This window comes from Centropristis striata, chromosome 7, assembly GCF_030273125.1.
Source record: "Centropristis striata isolate RG_2023a ecotype Rhode Island chromosome 7, C.striata_1.0, whole genome shotgun sequence".
Classification (NCBI taxonomy): domain Eukaryota; kingdom Metazoa; phylum Chordata; class Actinopteri; order Perciformes; family Serranidae; genus Centropristis; species Centropristis striata.
In genome coordinates, this window is record NC_081523.1 from 34,054,620 (window position 1) to 34,074,079 (window position 19,460).

General features: G+C 38.4%; 1 protein-coding gene and 6 non-coding genes across 7 annotated transcripts; 1 reads left to right on the forward strand and 6 right to left on the reverse strand.

Moving 5' to 3' along the window:
- The first annotated feature begins 2,537 nt into the window (after positions 1-2,537).
- Positions 2,538-19,389, forward strand: LOC131974925 (myosin-9-like). Its single transcript, XM_059337432.1, has 10 exons — positions 2,538-2,886; positions 3,793-4,076; positions 5,814-5,961; positions 6,039-6,276; positions 12,275-12,375; positions 12,579-12,729; positions 14,482-14,606; positions 16,224-16,364; positions 16,501-16,548; positions 19,332-19,389. The coding sequence occupies exons 1-10, from the start codon at positions 2,804-2,806 to the stop codon at positions 19,387-19,389; spliced, it is 1,377 nt and encodes a 458-aa protein (XP_059193415.1). The 5' UTR covers positions 2,538-2,803.
- On the reverse strand, positions 7,200-7,271 carry trnac-gca (transfer RNA cysteine (anticodon GCA)). Its single transcript has one exon. It is a non-coding gene; the product is annotated as a tRNA-Cys (tRNA).
- trnac-gca (transfer RNA cysteine (anticodon GCA)) lies at positions 8,109-8,180 on the reverse strand. Its single transcript has one exon. It is a non-coding gene; the product is annotated as a tRNA-Cys (tRNA).
- Positions 8,584-8,655, reverse strand: trnac-gca (transfer RNA cysteine (anticodon GCA)). Its single transcript has one exon. It is a non-coding gene; the product is annotated as a tRNA-Cys (tRNA).
- trnac-gca (transfer RNA cysteine (anticodon GCA)) lies at positions 9,036-9,107 on the reverse strand. The gene has a single exon. It is a non-coding gene; the product is annotated as a tRNA-Cys (tRNA).
- trnac-gca (transfer RNA cysteine (anticodon GCA)) lies at positions 10,367-10,438 on the reverse strand. Its single transcript has one exon. It is a non-coding gene; the product is annotated as a tRNA-Cys (tRNA).
- On the reverse strand, positions 12,470-12,541 carry trnac-gca (transfer RNA cysteine (anticodon GCA)). The gene has a single exon. It is a non-coding gene; the product is annotated as a tRNA-Cys (tRNA).
- Positions 19,390-19,460: the final 71 nt, after the last annotated feature.

The following is a 19,460-nucleotide window of genomic DNA, read 5'->3' on the forward strand; positions in this document are numbered from 1 at the left end:
GGTGTTTTGAGGACGACGACGACGATCTGTAGCACACTTTGTTCTGTCGCCCAGAAAACTAATGACAAAATAATATTTCTAGATAAAAACACAATTGTGTTGTGTCCCTGCTGTTATTAGGTCAGTTCATGTCGTGTCTTCTGTGTTTAAATGCCTTTGTGTTTTATTGCTCATTATTTTTAAATGCTCTGCGTTTGTTGAGCCTGACGTGTCTCTTTATATTCTCTCCTCCATTGTGAGGTCAGGAGGAGTTTAGGCGTCAGCAGTAATTCGGTCAGGAGTCCAAATCTTTTAATCTCCCCCACCCAGCGACCCAAAACAAAGTCAACACTTATTTAAACCCATTGCTATTTCCCTTTATTCTGCTGCAGAGGCAGTAATCCTCTTTTTATCTACTCATAGTTCAATTGTTGTCTTGAGTCTAAAAATATATCAATATTTGAATAAGACTGACAGCTGGTTATCTCTTCTTGGTGACATTATATATACTGTATATTTTTTTATAATATTAAAGTGTATTTTTTTGTTCCCTTCATTGTTTGTCTAGGTTCTTATTGCTGCCCCACTTTTGTGTGAATTTTTATGTTCTTTTTTTTCCCACAATTAATTCAAGTTATTAGAAAAAAATGATCAATGAGCTCCAATCACAGAGCAGGATAACCATAGGTGAGTTTTCATTCAGCTTCTGATTTTGATGTTCTTTTTGACAGAAACTGTAAAAACAGGTCTGAGTTTGAAATTTCTGACGGTCCTTGGACAGATCAAAGGTTAGTTTCTGTTAAAAAAAAGTGACCAAACCTTGTGTTAAAATGTTGATATTAGTGTCAGAATCTCTTTATTCTACATGTGTCATTTAAAATAAAACGTTTGCATTAACCAGATCCTGTTAAAAACATTAAATTCAGCTCCTCAGAAACACTATGAAGACATGATTGATTCTGCTGAGACCAACGGTCACTTGACAAATATTCACTGAAAATCTGTTTACACAGAGCAGAGAGGAGAGGACAGGAGAGGCTGTTTACACAGAACAGAGAGGAGAGGACAGGAGAAGCTGTTTATACAGAGCAGAGAGGAGAGGACAGGAGAAGCTGTTTATACAGAGCAGAGAGGGGAGGACAGGAGAGGCTGTTTACACAGAACAGAGAGGAGAGGACAGGAGAGGCTGTTTACACATAGAGGAGAGGAGAGGACAGGAGAGGCACTTCTGACCATTTCTAGTTTGTGAGTAATTTTCAAAATGCTTGGAAAATTAGAACAAATAATCAAAAATATCAATGTTTGAATCAGACTGACAGCTAATTAGCTCTTCTTGGTGATATTATATGTTTTTTAAAGTTGATTTTTTTTGTTTCCTTCATTGTTTGTTGAGGTTCTTTTTGCTTTCATGCCTTTGTTGTGTATTTTTATTGTTCTTTTGTTCCAAAATTAATTCAAGTTATTAAAAAAACTTGAATGCTGTGCAGAATAAATGATTATGTGACAACGGCAGAAACTGGAAACACAGTTTCCAAGTGGTGAAAATTTGAGGAAAACAAAAATAAACAGCTGATTGTTTCACTGAGTCACCTCAGGATTAAAGTTTCTATGTTGGTTAAATGAAAACATATTATTTTCTGTGTCGTGAGAGTGTCTCTACACCCTCTCCCTCTTTCCACCACAAACCGCTTTGCCTTTCTCCTCACGTCTCCTTCTTTTTAATCCATTCCTGCCGGGGAAACATATTCCTCTCACTTTCCGTGCAACAGGCACATTATTCATATTTCAGAGGCATCTTCCTCCCGGGCTAAACTCTCCAGTGGGTGGATGTGAAAACAGACAGTAACACACAAACAGCTGAGTACAGTATGCCGGCCTCAGGCAGGAACCTGTGGGAGGTGGAGGTCACGCCAGGACACCTTGCAGGTCCTGACAGTGTGCAAGGAGACACTAACTGTGTATGAAGGCATCACAGCTCAGGTGAACTCAGGTTCAACTCAGAAAATATTTCACTCATGGAGAGACACTGAGGATAGGGGGGAAAAAAGAGTTAATAGTCATACAATAACTTTAATTTGTTATTTTTGTTTTTAGAAAAGATAAGAACTTGTTGTGCTTTCCCCGAAGACAATTTTCAAACAACAGCAGGAATTAATCCTTAATAGTTTAATTTAATTTGATTTGATTTAATTGCATTATTTATTCCTGAACAGTTTTGAGAACAATAGCTTTATTTCAATTCATTATTTATGCCTGAGTAGTTTTAATGATTGTTATTTTATGAAAAGAGTAGAACATTCCAACTTTCTTTTTTTTTTAATTATTCATGTCTAAATACATTTTTGAAGCAGTAAATCTAAAGCATATTTAAACAAAAAGAGAAACAAGAATAAATCATTCATAGTTTGATTATTTTTCAGTGTTTCAAATTTAATTTAATTATTTGTGCCTGAATAGTTTTTGAAAATATTAAAACTTAGGACATTTATCAGCATTTTGAATAGAATAGAATAGAATAGAATAGAACAGAATTGAATTATATTATATTATTGAATTAATATCTATATGGACAATTCCAAACAACAGGGATAAAATAATTCAATTTTATTATGTTTTATTTTTTATTTATGCCTGAATAGCTTTTTATAATGGTAAGTTTATTTTCGAATATAGAACTTTCCGAGCGTTCCCTTAAGGCAGCATTCCCTAGCAACGGCAAGAACGTCAGTTTTACGTTAACAAGACATTTTTGTGACCTTTTAAAAAGCGGTTAGAAACAACAGAAAGCTTATAAATATACAGTAAAAAAGACAAATATCCAGTTATGGCGGATATAATCGCTGCTGATGACAGAAAGAAGTCGTTATTTTTGACGCAAATCAAGTTTCTGGATGAACAGTTGGAGAAGTGAGTGGGGTTAGCTTGAAGCTAACGCAGCCTGCAGTGCTACAGGTTGTTTAAACACAGAATAATGTAACAAAGTGTTATACTGTTAAACAGAAATGTATAAGGGTTCGTTTTTGGCTTTTAAAATGTAGCTAAAATTCGCAGCTTTATTTTATTTTAGCACTGTAATGTTAAACAGAGACATGCATTAGCATCAGTTTATGCTTCTTTTTTTTGTTTTGTTTTGTAAATAATTTTATTAAGGATTATAATATAGCCTAGTAAACAGTTAGAAAACTCTAATTCCAAATTAACTTCACAGAAGAACCAAACAGAAAAATTACTAAAAAAGAAAGAAAAGAAAACAAATGTGGATGGCAAATTAACATAATAACAATAACAACATCAATAATAATAATAATAATAATAATAATGATAATAATACAGATTGCAGCCCAAATTGCTTAACAGTATTTAGACATTAAAAAGCAATAGAGGTTACTTAAAGTGCTTTACAATTGTTGTTAAAAACAAAAATAATAAATAAATATAAAAGTATAATTATATTTAATATTTATTTATTTTATTAATATTTAATTATTTATGCCTGAATAGTTTTGATGATTATTTATTTATGAAAATAGTAGAACTTTCCAACTTTCTAATTTCACTTTTATTTTATTTCATTATTCATGTCTAAATAATTTTTTGAACAGGGAACAGGAATAAATCCTTCACAGTTTTTATTTACATTTGTTTATATATGCACACATATTTAAATTGGTTTTTAATTGAATTGAATTGAAATATTTTTGCCTGATTTTTGTTAAAATTATATTTATATTAAAATATAAACAGCTGCATTTCTAATGAAGATGGGCAGTTTTGTGGGCTGAAAAACAAATATGATATTTGTTGATCCTCCAGATGTCAGCTTCAGTGTGACGGGCTGGAGAAGAGGAACAAGGAGCTGCCGGCTCTGTACCGCTCGCTGCAGAAGGACAAGGAGGACATCAGCGAGTACCTGAAAGTGTTAGTGGTAGAACGAGAGAAGGAGGTCCAGGAGGTGAAGAAGCGTCTGGAGAATCAGCAGCAGGAGGATGAGGAGCACCGAGAGGCTCTGAGGCTGCAGCACCGCCGGCAGATGGAGGAGCTGCAGGACCGGATCGACGAGCTCCAGTCACAGAGCAGGATAACGGCCGCGACCCTGGGTGAGTTTACATTCAGCTTCTGATGGTGATGTTCTTTTTTACAGAAACTGTAAAAAACAGGCATTATGGTCTGATGATCTTGATATTTTGTGTCAGAATCTCTTTATTCTACATGTGTCATTGAAAATGAAGCGTTTGCACTAACCAGATCCTGTTAAAAACATTAAATTATGTTTCTAAAAGCAAAATTTGTTTACACAGAGCTGAGGGGAGAGACATGACAATACTTCAATATGTACAATATGTGGAGAAAACTGGATTTTACAACATTCAGGACACTTGTTGGCACTTGGAAAAGTGTTTTTATATAAATTCCATTTCATTCATTCCAGATTCAACTTTTCATTCTAACTGTGTTATTCTGCACAAAGACATGTTTGAGTTGTTCCCTCTTCTAGCCATGATTGTGCTGATTCCATAGAGCTGCAGGACTTATAGATTCATAGAGATTTTTTATATCGCAGTGAAACACAAGAACACAGAGAGGAAAATGTAGAAAGAGCAAAAAAACACACCCTGAAACATCTTGTTGGGGTTCAGAGGGACTATGCACATTTTCTTATTTGCTTCTAAAAAAACAACCTGAATGCAAGATAGAAGATATCAAAATCTCATTGGACCTGTTCTGTTGTTAATGAATTGAGTGTGAGACTTTATTACAATTAACATTATAAATAGTTTGATTTAATCTCAGTTTGCAGGAGACTTTCATTTATGCAGAATGTGTATAGGATCGTTTCCATTAGGTACTGTTCCCTCTAGTGAGCTGCTATGGGTGTGACTTGGGAGAGTCACTTCACCGGTTAGCGGCTCAGAAAGTACCTGCCTCGGGTCGGTACTTTATGAGCTGTGACTGACTAGTCGACGCTGATTAGAGGCGGGATTTTGCAGACTTGTGCAGCCTGGGCACTGAGGGGTTAACAGCTCCTGCTCTGACTGCAGCTGGGAGAGACTGTTGCAGGAGGACTTGGCCGCTTGTGAATGCTTTGGGGCGGCGCCTGCTACTTGCTAAGAAGAGTAGGAACGAGTCTCCAAAAGTCTCCTGTAACACCAGAAAGAGTCCCTAGATTTGTTGCTAGTCGCTTTTTTGAAAAAGAGTCTCTAGAGGGTCTGAATAGTCTAAATATAGAGACAAAGAGTCTCTAGAGGGTCTGAATAGTCTAAATATAGAGATAAAGAGTGTCTAGAGGGTCTGAATAGTCTAAATATAGAGACAAAGAGTCTCTAGAGGGTCTGAATAGTCTAAATATAGAGACAAAGAGTCTCTAGAGGGTCTGAATAGTCTAAATATAGAGACAAAGAGTCTCTAGAGGGTCTGAATAGTCTAAATATAGAGACAAAGAGTCTCTAGAGAGTCTGAATAGTCAAAATATAGAGACAAAGAGTGTCTAGAGGGTCTGAATAGTCTAAATATAGAGACAAAGAGTGTCTAGAGGGTCTGAATAGTCTAAATATAGAGACAAAGAGTCTCTAGAGGGTCTGAATAGTCTAAATATAGAGATAGTCGCTAAGTTGGCAACACTGCTTGCTGCGTCGGTCTGTTGTCAAATTAACCATTGGTTAGCTGCTACAAAAGTACCTGTATGGATACAGAGGCCGAGGTGAACTAACTAGTGGGCGGAGCTAAAACACTCAGCCGCTTTCCAAAAAGTACTCAGAGGAAACACGCTTTATCATTGATCGATTATTCGGAAAAGTTGCTGAATATGTGCGTGAAGTTGTCTCTGGTGTCCTCAGAGTGTGAGGAGCAGCCGGGGCTGGAGGAGCTGGAGGAGCAGCTGGAGCAGCAGCAGGCCGACCTGGAGACTCTGAAGGAGGAGGTGATCAGTGATAGAGCAGCATACGCAGCCACCGTCGACAGCCTGAAGAGGGCCGAGCTGGACTGGTAAAAGTAACCTGTTACATCATACTGTCTTCCTTCTATCGTGCTGCTCTCACAAATATTTGGTCCTGTAACAACAGGGTGATGAACGACAATCGCGCTGATCGCAAGTCAGTGAAGGAAAAGGTCTGTAACATCGTCCAGGAGGAGAGTGCTCAGCACGGCGAGCTGCGGGAGACCTTCCAGCTCCTCCTGGACCACAACGAGGACCTGTGGACCAAGAAGTGGGAGCTGCTACGTGAGGAGAAGCGGCGCCACTTAGAGATTGAAAACATGAAGAAGAGGTACGACGTGCTGACCAAGAAGGACTACAGGAAGGTAAGAGGGCTTAGGTAGAAACTCAAGGTGTTTCTTTCTTTTTTTTATTTTATTTTTTTTATTGTTGAAATGACGTAACAAACAAGGTGACATGAGAGACAAATACACTACACCATGTGGACCACAAGTAGAGACAGTAGACATACAGCGCAAACAACAACAAAGAAAAACATAAATGATGAACGATTTGCACAGAGGCATTACAGGTGTATGTGCGTGTGTGTATGTGTGTGTGCGTGTGTGTATGTGGATGAGGGGCAGATGCTACGACATATATATAAAAATATATAACATGCCTCATTTATATGTATCACACAATGAAAATAAATAGGCAAACAAAGCAAGAAGCGCTAACGAGAGAAAACAAATAAACAAGAATAAATAAAATAACTAATTAAATGAATTTAAAATAATAATAATAATAATAATAACAATAATATTAATATTAAAAATAATAATAATTATATATATACCACATACAAACTCAAGGTGTTTCCATTTGATGCTGCTGTAGACTTCTGCTACACCACATCTCAGAGGTCAATTTTTTTTACTGCATCTGTCTGACAGCAGGCCTGATCATTAAAATTACAATTATAACATTTATCACAATCATTTCTGACAATATTTCATATAATAATAGAAATCTAAAAGCAAGAAAAAAGCATAAAAAATTACACGCTGAGTGATTCGATATTAGACGACTGAGATTTATTCAATCAATTGGTCGACTAAGAGGGGTCAGCTCTGAATAATGTGTTATTTTAAACACCTTATTACTACTGAAACAGAATGTGAATGGTTTGTTTCACTTGTGGCCTCTGTCACTCTACAGGTGAAGCCTTTAGAAACAGTGTTTTATTTTGTTCACCAAATATCATTTAAAAGACTCAGACTCATTGGAAGTGAGATCAGTGTGAGTCAGGGGGCATCCGGAGTTGAACCGGAGACCTCTTGATCTGCAGTCAAATGCTCTACCACTGAGCTATACCCCCTCTGTCTACTGCTGCTTCACTGGTCGCTATATGTGAACAAGCTAACACCCTTTCTAAATGTCATGATTTTATGAGTTAAGTTAACGACTCGGTTCTGAAGTTCTGAAAGTGGTAACTGAAAGTTTAGACTACTTCTGGAGGAGAATCTTAAAGTTTTGTTTTATTTACTTCACAGTATTTTGGGGGAAATCAGCTGTATTTGTTTTTTGTGAGCTCTGACCTATTTTACTAATACTTTGCATAATGCAAAGTGCCATGTCCTAATATTGAAAAACACAATTTTATATTCACAGTTTTCCTTTCGGCAAGTTAATTCAACTCTTCTTACAAGCAACATTATTACATGATGAAGCCTTTATGTGCATGTAGCTTTTGTATCTGTTTACTTAAAGTAGGATCAGTGTGAGTCAGGGGGCATCCGAAGTTGAATTTAAGAAATTCTTAGCCGACTGTCACTCAGTCTACTCAAGATCTGTAAAACTGAGTTTCTACTAAAAAATCGTACAAAAGCCTGAGAGTTTACCAGAGAGGTGCTCAAAAGTTTCCAGGTAAATCATTTAGAATGAAAAACGCATTAAAAAATGACAAACTGACTGAATAATTATGTCATCTAATATTGAATCAATTAATCAACTAAGAGGGCTCAGCTCTGACCATTATGTTATCAGAAATACTCTTTGTTTCTGAAGCAGAATGTGAACGGTTTGTTTCACTCGTGGCCTCTGTCAGTCTACAGGTGAAGGCTTTGTATCAGTAGCTTTAGAAACAGTGTTTTATTTGTTCACCATGTATCATCTAAAGGACTCAGACTCATTGGAAGTGGGATCAGTGTGAGTCAGGGGGCATCCGGAGTTGAACCGGAGACCTCTTGATCTGCAGTCAAATGCTCTACCACTGAGCTATACCCCCTCTCCTTGGCTGCTTTTTTGTGTGAAAAAAATCTTGCAAAATCCAGAGAGTTTACCAGAGAGGTGCTCATAGGTTTTTGGGAAATAAATCATTTAGAGTGAAAAAAGCATTAAAAATGACAAAATTACTCAATAAATCTGTCGTCTAATATCGAATCAATCAATCAATCAATCAATCAATCAATCAATCAGTCGACTAAGAGGGGTCAGCTCTGAATAATGTGTTATTTTAAACACTTTATTACTTCTGAAGCAGAATTTTTTTTTTTTTTTTAAACCTTTATTTAACCAGGGAATGTGAACGGTTTGTTTCATTCGTGGTTTCTGTCACTTGACAGGTGAAGTGTTATTTGTTCACCATGTATCATATAAAAGTCTCATTGGAAGTGGGATCAGTGTGAGTCAGGGGGCATCCGGAGTTGAACCGGAGACCTCTTGATCTGCAGTCAAATGCTCTACCACTGAGCTATACCCCCTCTCCTTGTCTGCTTTTTTTTTTGTGAAAAAAATCTTGCAAAATCCAGAGAGTTTACCATATGTGCTCATAGGTTTTTGGGAAATAAATAATTTAGAGTGAAAAAAGCATAAAAAATGACAAAATTACTCAATAAATCTGACGTCTAATATTGAATCAATCAATCAATCAATCAATCAATCGACTAACAGGGGTCAGCTCTGAATAATGTGTTATTTTAAACACTTTAGTACTTCTGAAGCAGAATGTGAGCAGTTTGTTTCACTCATGGCCTCTGTCAGTCTACAGGTGAAGTTTTATTTGTTCACCATTTATCATGTATTGTTCACTATGTAACATCTAAAGGACTCAGACTCATTGGAAGTGAGATCAGTGTGAGTCAGGGGGCATCCGGAGTTGAACCGGAGACCTCTTGATCTGCAGTCAAATGCTCTACCACTGAGCTATACCCCCTGTCCTTGTCTGTTTTTTTTTGTGTGAAAAAAATATTGCAAAATCCAGAGAGTTTACCAGAGAGGTGCTCATAGGTTTTTGGGAAATAAATCATTTAGAACGAAAAAAGCATAAAAAAAGAACTCTTGACTGACTAAAGAATCAACAAAAGTCGTGTGAGAAGAAATTGATCAGTCAGTTTTACTTGTGTCATGTCCTAATATTGGGACATATTAGGTAAAGTGTTCATGTGCATGTAGCTTTTTTTATTTTGTCACATAAAGCAGGATCAGTGTGCATCCAGAGTTGAACCAGAGACCTCTTGATCTGCAGTCAAATGCTCTACAACTGAGCTATACCTCCTCTGGCAACTGCTTACCTGTCCTCTACTAAACAAATTCTAAGTCGACTAATACTCAATAATCTGTAGAACTGAGTTTTTTCTAAAAATCATACAAAAGCCTGAGAGTTTACCAAGAAATAAATCATTAAGAATGAAAAAAGCATTAAAAATGACAAACTGACTGAATAAATCTGTCGTCTAATGTCAAATCAATGAATCAGTCGACTAAGAGGGGTCAGCTCTGAATAATGTGTTATTTTGAACACTTCATTACTTCTGAAGCAGAATGTGAACGGTTTGTTTCATTCGTGGCCTCTGTCACTTCACTGGTGAAGCATTATTTGTTCAGCATGTATCATGTAAAAGACTCAGACTCATTGGAAGTGGGATCAGTGTGAGTCAGGGGGCATCCAGAGGTGAACCAGAGACCTCTTGATCTGCAGTCAAATGCTCTACCACTGAGCTATATAGGTTTTTGGGAAATAAATCATTTAGAGTGAAAAAAGCATAAAAAATGACAAAATGACTGAATAAATCTGACGTCTAATATCGAATCAATCAATCAATCAATCAGTTGAATAAGAGGGGTCAACTCTGAATAATGTGTCCTTGTCTGCATTTTTTTGTGTGAAAAAAATCTTGCAAAATCCAGAGAGTTTACCAGAGAAGTGTCCAAGAAATAAATCATTAAGAATGAAAAAAGCATAAAAAATGACAAACTGACTGAATAAATCTGTCGTCTAATGTCAAATCAATCAATCAGTCGACTAAGAGGGGTCAGCTCTGAATAATGTGTTATTTTAAACACTTTATTACTTCTGAAGCAGAATGTGAACGGTTTGTTTCATTCGTGGTTTCTGTCACTTCACAGGTGAAGCATTATTTGTTCACCATGTATCATATAAAAGACTCATTGGAAGTGGGATCAGTGTGAGTCAGGGGGCATCCGGAGTTGAACCGGAGACCTCTTGATCTGCAGTCAAATGCTCTACCACTGAGCTATACCCCCTCTGTTTACTGGCACATCACAGAACCTCAGTGTTCGTCACAGAGTGACCTGCTTTATTTTTTTTACCTGCTGGTTTATCTACGTGTTTACTGAGTTTCACATGCAGCAGCTGAACAAACTGATAAAAATCCTCAGACGCTGCACAGAGACGTATTGGTTATTGGTTAAGTATTGGTTTTCCCAACTTTCTTTTTCCCCAAAATGAGCAACTGGCTGCTTCAAAAACGCTGTATTTGTCTTTTAAACTTTGGTTCTCAGTGATCTCAAGTTTCTCAGTTTTGCACCTGAAATAAAAGCTAAATTAAGCAAAGAAATGTGAGCATAGACCTGTCAGGACAATAACAATCTGGATTTATGGTTTGATATCTGGGCATGAGCAGGATCACTGTGTGACCTCCATATCTCCCGTCATGTTTCCTTAATAATGTCACCAACAATTTATCCAGCATAATGTTTGACAAACAGCTTTTACAGAGCTGAGAGCATCATTTCTGCTTTATGCTTTTTTTTTTTATATCAGAGATTTTAATAGTTTTTTTCACATTCATGTGTGAATACTTAATAATCAAAAGTTAATTGTTCTTTGTAAGAACCTTGTTTTATTATCATCATATCAGCAGCATAAGTTGGTCTTAAAATTGCTATAATATAATTTATTGCAATAATTCATAGGACAATACATAATCTAACGGAAATAATTAGCGTGATGGGACTGTGAGCATAGTCAACACTTCAGCATCAGAGTTAGAAGCCCCTTTCATAGTGCTGTCCCGCAAATGTCCCGTGTTAAAATAATTGATTATTTTCTATATTGGTAAATGATTTTATGCTTGATTTCTGCTTCTCTGTTGTTTGACTCCCTGGTGTCTGTCCCTGTTGTCTGTCTCTGTGAGTGACACAGGTCACTATCAAAGGTCAAACCTTGGGTGTAATATCTCTCTCTATGCATTTATATTAAATCAGGCAATATGATTTTGATACAATGATTATGTTTGTGTGTTAATGTTATAACTTATATTTCATTGTCTGTTTCATATTTTTTAGACTTTTAGAATCTATGTGAGACAGTGAAAATCCTTTGGCTCTGTAAGACATAATATCTTTGTAAGACATAACAAGGCAGGAGGTTTTTGTTGAATGTTCTGGAGAAGAGGCCAGGTCAGGATGGCCTTGTCCGGGGGAGCAAGATCGTATGCCCAGGTGGCATGACGTGCCGTTTTGTATTGATTAAAACTGGCGAATCAGCGGATCAAGAAGGCGGAACTTCCTGGAAGAAATCGACCAGCATGTTTCGTTAACAAATATTAGTATTTTAATGAGTTCAGGGAGAGAGACGTGGTTCAGACTTCACGAACTGAATCCCGTCTGTTTGTATTCAGGGACATGAGTTTTTGAACCCAGAGAATCTCTGTAAAATGCACATTTTTTGATGTATTGTAATAAAACTATGTTAAACTGAGAAACTTGGACGGCCTCCTGCTTTTCATTCCCCATCAACGATCTGCGCAGAAAAATGGTGAGGTTTTTTCTGTTGGTGACAGATTATTCAATTTTCAAGGTTTCCTCATGCAACACCCGCTATATTGCCGAAAAGTCAGTGCCGGCTTTTCGCCTTAGGGCGTTCATAGTGATCCGAAGGCAAAGTGATATTCTGCCCTAGGCATCCCACTTCTGGTGCTTTCATAGTGGAGGCGAGACGTTACAGAGCCATAAATGTCCATTAAAAACAGCACTATGAAAGGGGCTAGTGTTTGCTATCAAATGCTTCAGATTAGCAACTGAACTTCTTTTCTTTTTTTTTCTTTACCTTGAAACAACTCTTGTTCTGTTGTTCAGGAGGTGGAGCAGCTGACTCAGCAGTGCCGGCATCTGCAGGACGAGCTGAAGAAGAAGAGCACCGCCTCAGAGAGCCTGCAGGCCGAGAGGGAGGATCTCAGGTAAAACTTTGTTTGTTTGTTGTCATGTGAAGCTTATTTCAAAAACTTGAAAATCCCATTTTCATACCAATTATAGCATGAATAAATGTGAGTCAGGGGGCATCCGGAATTGAACCAGAGACCTCTTGATCTGCAGTCAAATGCTCTACCACTGAGCTATACCCCCTCTGTGAGAGGTGATTGTTCCTGTGTTGTGTGTTCAGAGAGCGCCTGGCCTCGGCGTGTGAACAGCGCCATCAGAGAGGAGCCGAGGCGGCGCAGCTCAGGGCCGAGCTGCAGAGGGAGAGCAGCAGGAGGAGGCTGCTGGAGGGAGTCATGCAGGACGGAGTCACCGCTCTGACACACATCCTCAAGGTGACAACACACAGACAATACTCACAAACACCAGGACAACATCACATCACCCTCATTTTAGCGTCTTTGCTCTGGCTCCCTGTTCGTTTTAGGATTGATTTTAGGATTTTACTGATCCCTTTTAGAGCTCTTTTAGGTCTGGCTCTGTTGTGATCGGACCACAGGTAAATCTTAGGTTCGTTTGTGGACTTTAACTGATGTTTACTAAAATGCAACAGCACACAAAATGGCATTTCACCTACATTTTGGATCTTTGATAAGTAATATCTCTCCCAGAATGCTTGGCGTTTATGACTCCTACAGATCACATCACTGGTCGAGAGACCTTTGACACCACATGTGCTCTCCTGTTAAATCAGATCAGAATCTTCTGATCACTCTCTTTCTCCACTGACCGACCGGAGAGACACATCTTTGGGTCCCCCAAAGACTCAATGACCAAAAATATAAATAAAATGGCAAAAAAAGATTTAAAATGACCAAAAGTGACACAAAGTTACCCAATAAAAGACGTTAATATCCAGAATCGACATAAATCGAATCGACAAAAAAGTCAAAAACTGACCAATAAAAAGAGATACAATTACCAAAAAAAAGGGACTTGGTGACCAAAAATATACATAAAATGACGCAGAGTCTATAACTTTATTTAATCACTTCTTCAAACCCACTTTTATAGACTTGCTTTTATGTAATGCTTTCTATCCCACCACTTACTTCACACTTACTTTTTTTTACTTTTTACTCCTTCAACCTTTGATTTTCTGTGTATCTGAGAATGTCTTTTATTGTTTTTCTAATAATGTAAGAATTGTTTTTAGCATCATGGCATCATTCTCTGTGTAATTAACTGCTCTCTGTCAAAGGTGCGATATAAATAAAGTTATTATTATTATCATTATTATTATAAATAATTCAGAACAAGTAAAAGATTTGCATTCAGTAATTCAGAAGGTATTCACACCGAATTTTCTCCAACCAAAATTATTTCAAGTCTAGTTGAGCGGTATTAATTTGTTTGTTCTGGCTAAAAAAGAAATAACTAATTACAGGAAAGATTCCAACGAAACGGGTAGGAATGAAGTTTTACTAGAGTTAACTTAGTTACAGTTCATCATCAGGTGAGACTCACAGTGAAATAAGTCTCTGCAGGCTGCCTTCAGAATAAACATGAGATCCTTACTTCACTATTTATTCACATGTTGTGGTTCAGTGTCAGTCAGAGGTGTTTTTCCTCACTCCGGTTGTTACGGTCCAAATGACCAATATCAGACCAAGATAAGGAGGAAAACTAAAGGTAACCTGAAGAAGAAGTCTTGAGGATGTTTATATTTTAAGTAAAACTTAACTCTATATAGATATAAAGTAAATTCTTAACCCTCCTGTTATGTTCGTTTCTCAGGAACAGCAATAATGTTCGTGGGTCAATTTGAATCTGAAAGTGTCAGGAACTAAAAAATCCCAATAATCATTGTTTATATTTCATCTTAAACTACATTACTTACCATCTCAATCAATATACCTTGCACAGATCATGGTTCAATGAGGATAATTCACTCATTTTTCATAAGAAATGCATGTTAAAATGTTTTTTATGTACATTGGAAATGCCTACATAAAACAGAAAAAATACTTTGAACTATTTTTTATTTGTTTTTTTTACTTTGAAAAGGGTCGATTTGACCTGCAACATAACAGGAGGGTTAATGTAAGGTGCTTTGAGCAGCCTGGCGTTTTTCCTGTCCTCTGCAGGACTCACAGAAGGTGTCTGAGGCTCAGTGGAGGAGGCTGCTGGAGATCCTGGAGAGCCCCGTCTTCCAAAGACCAGACTCCAGTCCTGGACAGGAACCGCAGCCCTCTGAGCCCGAACCAGACAGGTGCTGGACTCACTGCTTTATTATAGCGATGTAATGATGTGAACACAGCAGCTGATTTGTTACCAATAATGCACCAAACACAGAAATCAGTTCTTCTCTTGTGTCTCTGCTCTGAATCAACTGTAAGATGTTTCAAATTTATTTAGAAAAATGTTAAAATAGTTTCTTAACCCTCTGGGCCGCTTTAATGTACTACCCTTTAAGGCCATTAAGGCTGAAAATGTCCACTTCCATAAAAACAATATAAAAAATTTGCAGATTCATATTTTTTTCTACTTTTTTTCTGTATAAACCTCTTAAACAACATCCACCCTGCTCAAAACTACCCAACATTCAAAGATTATGATGATTTTAACCCTTTAAATGCCAGTTTGATTGTACAATGTCACTGATGTTTTTTTTAATGAAAAAACCCCCCACAAAAAATTAGTTATTTTCCATATAATAAATAATTGTTGGCTGGGACATTTGTTTTTATCACAGCCTTGGATATGTCAAAGATTAAGAACAAAATATCCATCCATCCATCCATCCATCCATTCTCGTCCGCTTATCCGAGGGCCGGGTCGCTGGGGCAGCAGACTAAGCAGGGCATTCCAAACGTCCCTCTCCCCAGCCACAACGTCCAGCTCCTCCCGGGGGACCCCGAGGCGTTCCCAGGCCAGGCGAGAGATATAATCCCTCCAGCGTGTTCTGGGTCTTCCCCGGGGCCTCCTACCAGTTGGACGTGCACGGAACACCTCTAACGGGAGGCGCCCGGGAGGATCCTTACCAGATGCCCAAACCACCTCAACTGGCTCCTTTCGACGCGAAGGAGCAGCGGCTCTACTCCGAGCTCCCTCAGGATGTCTGAGCTCCTCACCCTATCTCTAAGGCTGAGCCCAGCCACCCTACGTAGGAAGCTCATTTCGGCCGCTTGTATCCGCAATCTCGTTCTTTCGGTCACTACCCAAAGCTCATGACCATAGGTGAGGGTTGGAACGTAGATGGACCGGTAAATCGAGAGCTTTGCCTTCAGGCTCAGCTCCTTCTTCACCACAACGGTCCGGTACAACGCCCGCATCACTAGATTTTTTTTTTTTGCATTTTTAGTTTTTGTGTGGTGTCCGATTAAAAAATATACTACCATTTGAGGCCATTAAGGCTGAAAATGTCCACTTCCAAAAAAACGTGATAAAAACTTTACAGATTAATATTTTTTTCGACTTTTTTTCTGCATAAACCTCATAAACTACTTCTGCCCTGCAAGATTTGGAGGATTTTAACCCTTTAAATGCCAGTTTGATTACATGATGTCACTGTTTTTCAAAGAGAAAACACACAAAGATGTAGAAATTTTCCATATAATAAATAATTTTTGGCTGGGGCATTGGTTTTTATCACAGCCTTGGATATGTCAAAGATTAAGAAAAAAATTGATTTTGATGCATTTTTAGTTTTTGTGTAGTGTCAAATTTAAAATGTACTTCCCCTTTATGGCCACTTGATGGCAGACATGTCCACTTCCAAAAAACGTTTTGGGTTAAATCTATTGATCAACTTCAGTCCTGATCAAAACTATCAAATATTAAACAATTATCAGGATTTTAAGCATCTAAAGCTGTGTTTCCTCCACAGATCAGAGACTTTGAGCTTCGCCACTGACCCGTTATTCCTGATGGCTCGCAACAGAGCAGGAGACTTGGGCTTCGTACCCGGGCCCACCTGGAAACACACAGCAGCCGCCTGCAGCAGCGGAGCTCAGCTGAAGCCCGACAGGTCTGTTATCATGTCATCAGTCTGCAATCAGTCATCCAGAAACTGTTCTCCTCCTCTGCCTGACCTGCTCTCCTCAGGAGCTCCTCATTGTTGTCCTCATTCATGAGAGATGTTTGTTTCTCTGTCCGTCCCTCAGGAAACACAAGCCGTCCTCTGCAGCCTGCAGAACCAAACCCAGCCACCAGTAAGAAAGATGAATGTTTTTTCATCTCAACGCCTCATTTCAAAATAAAACTTCCAGTCACTTTAATCCTGCTTCAGTTCAGACCTCTGATCTGTCACAACACTAATGATCAAACCAATGGGTGATGTCACAGTCACTACGTCCACTATTTATACAGTCTATGGTCAAGTGTCAAGCCTCTCATTTGCACATTGGTTCTCACTTTTTTCTTACTAAATCATATTGATAAAAGCTCATTATGACCCATTAGTAAAGCTGGTAGGCTCGTTTAGACTTAGCAGGCTGTTTAATTGTCATTGTAAGGCTTGAAATAAGGTTTACGGCGCCATTCCGCTTTTTTTTCCCTTTTTTCGGCCAACAGTGGCTCTTTTGCCCATAAAGGTTGTCGACCCCTGAGCTAGATGATATAAAAATCGTAGTTTGTGTAAATAATAGTGTGAAAATTGGTGCAAACCATGAGAGGAAAGTTTGTGCACAGGAACAATAATCTGTATTGATGTTCAGTTCTCACTGGTGCTAGCCTAATTAAACTGTCATCATCTCTGCAGTGTTTACAGAGTATTTGGGTCAAGCTGAGGTCAAAGGTCAGACCGCTCACTTTGAACTGTCGCTGTTTAAAAGTCAGCGAGCCGCAGAGCGAGGAGGGAAACCGGAGCTGCAGGAGCGACTGGGATCACTGAGGGAACATGATGGAGCTGCCTTCCACCTGAACACTTTTATCTCCTGCAGTCGTTTTCCTCTTTTTCACTGCTCAGAAACCAAACAGCAGACAGAGATCCAGAGAAGAACATTTAAGAAGTCATTTCACTTGTTTTGATGCTCTTAAAAGACTTTTATCTGGCTTCACCACGTGTTGGGAACTTGAAGACTGGAGTGGTAACGTGGCTGTGATTCCTCTGTGAATCAGCCGATCAGCTGCTCGCTGGTCCAGACTCTCACAGACTACGTGCCCACGCAGAGAGAGGAATCCTGGGAAACTGGCATCATGAGACAATGTGGATGTTCCCTCCAGCTCCAACAATAACAACAACAACAACAGCCCTCTATCACACAGACAAAATGTGTGTGTGTGTGTGTGTCCGGGACGGATGAATGAAGTTGTTCTGAATGAGGTCAGTGACATTCAGAAGCCCTCTTCTATCCACTGAACTCGTTCCTGCAGGATCCAGGTTAAACAGAAACAACTTCATACATTTTAAGGACCAAAAAAAGCATCAAATTGCTGCACTAAAAACATTATTGTTTACTGCAGCGTACTCTTAACTTTAACACTTATCTGCTAGACTCTACTGCCCTTACTTTTTAAGTACGCAATGTTTGACTGGTGCTTTTTATTATTTTATCTATTTTCTTATCCTGCTGTATCTTATTTGTATTTTTATTTTTATTTACCTGTTTTAATTGACTGTTTTTACAGTTTTCAATTGTGTCTTGCTGTTTTTAATGTTTATGTAAAGCACTTTGAATTACCTTGTGTTGAATTGTGCTATACAAATAAACTTGCCTTGCCTTGCCTTGCCTTGTCTTGCCTTGCACAGAGTCCAGGGAGGAGAAGGTCGTCTTTAAATCTTCTAACCCCAACTAGCCAACCAATTCCTCCGACATCAGTTTCCCTGTGGAAAAGGAGCTGAGGGGTTCCATGAGAGGACACCATGTTTCATCAGTATCACAGAACACCCTAGTCTGTTTTTCTTCACGCTCCTTTAATCCTGGAAAAAACAAGGCTGTGCGTCAGTGTCAGCTCCTAATGACCGTCAGGTTCAGGCAGATACGTCTCTACATCGTGATTGATTAGGAGAAATAAAATCCCTCTCCACCACAGAAAATGAAGATTGAAGACTGAAGATAGAAATGGAGTGTAACAAGTAGTGATGGTCAGATGAAGCCCCATGAAGCCTTGAAGCTTTCCATCCAATTGGTTCAAAAAAAGTTCATTTCTCAAGGCTTCATGTGCTCACAAACCCAATTTAATTTGATTTTGTGTGGTTCATTAATTCATTTAATATGTGTTTGATTAATGTGTGGGTAATGGTAATTAATTTTTTTTTATTAATGTAAAAATGTGTCAGTATGATTTCAGCCAGTAAATCCAACAGGACATGAGATGTTTGTTAAAACTGTTGCAGTGTTTTCCAAAGATTAGACAATGGTTGTGCTGATGGATTCTGGGGTGATGATGACTTTTTTCATTTTTTATTAAGAAATAATACTTTCCCACTGTGCTTGGACTCAATGTTGGGGGATCGGATCTGTTGGGGGAGCTGATATCTTGACGTTTTCCATGGTTTTCTTGATAATAATCAAAATCATTATCAAGAAAATCATGGAAAATGTATAGATATCAGCTCTTAAATTAAACTCTTATCAGCCATTTTTGCTGTTATCATTATATTTGCCCAAACAAATGTACCTTTAGTTGTACCAGGCATTAAAATTGACAAGAAAATGGAAGAAAAAAAGTGGTCTAATAATTTTTTCCATGACTGTTCATGTTTTTCATATGTTTGTAATTAAAATTTTTTAGTTTTTTTGTTTGTCTTTGGTTTGAGTTTTAACTGTCATTCTGTGACTGATTTTTATTTGCTGCTGCCTCTCTCGGCCAGGTCTCCCTTGGAAAAGAAGTTCCTAATCAGTGGGATCTTCCTGGTTAAATAGAAGTTATAATAATAATAATAATTCCTTTTTGTATCCTGCTGGTTCACATGTTTCACTCTGTTCCTGTGATGTTGGATTGTGGCTGCAGGTGTCGCAGTCTCTCTGTTTGTCTTGTTGTGCCTCTGAAGGTGCTGTGAGTCTCATGTCCGGCCTCAGGACAGATCTGTGCAGGACGTGGACTCCTAGAGAGGATCAGGACTCACGTGTCTCCATGGACACAGGTTTGTTTGATCACACACACACACACCCACACTGTC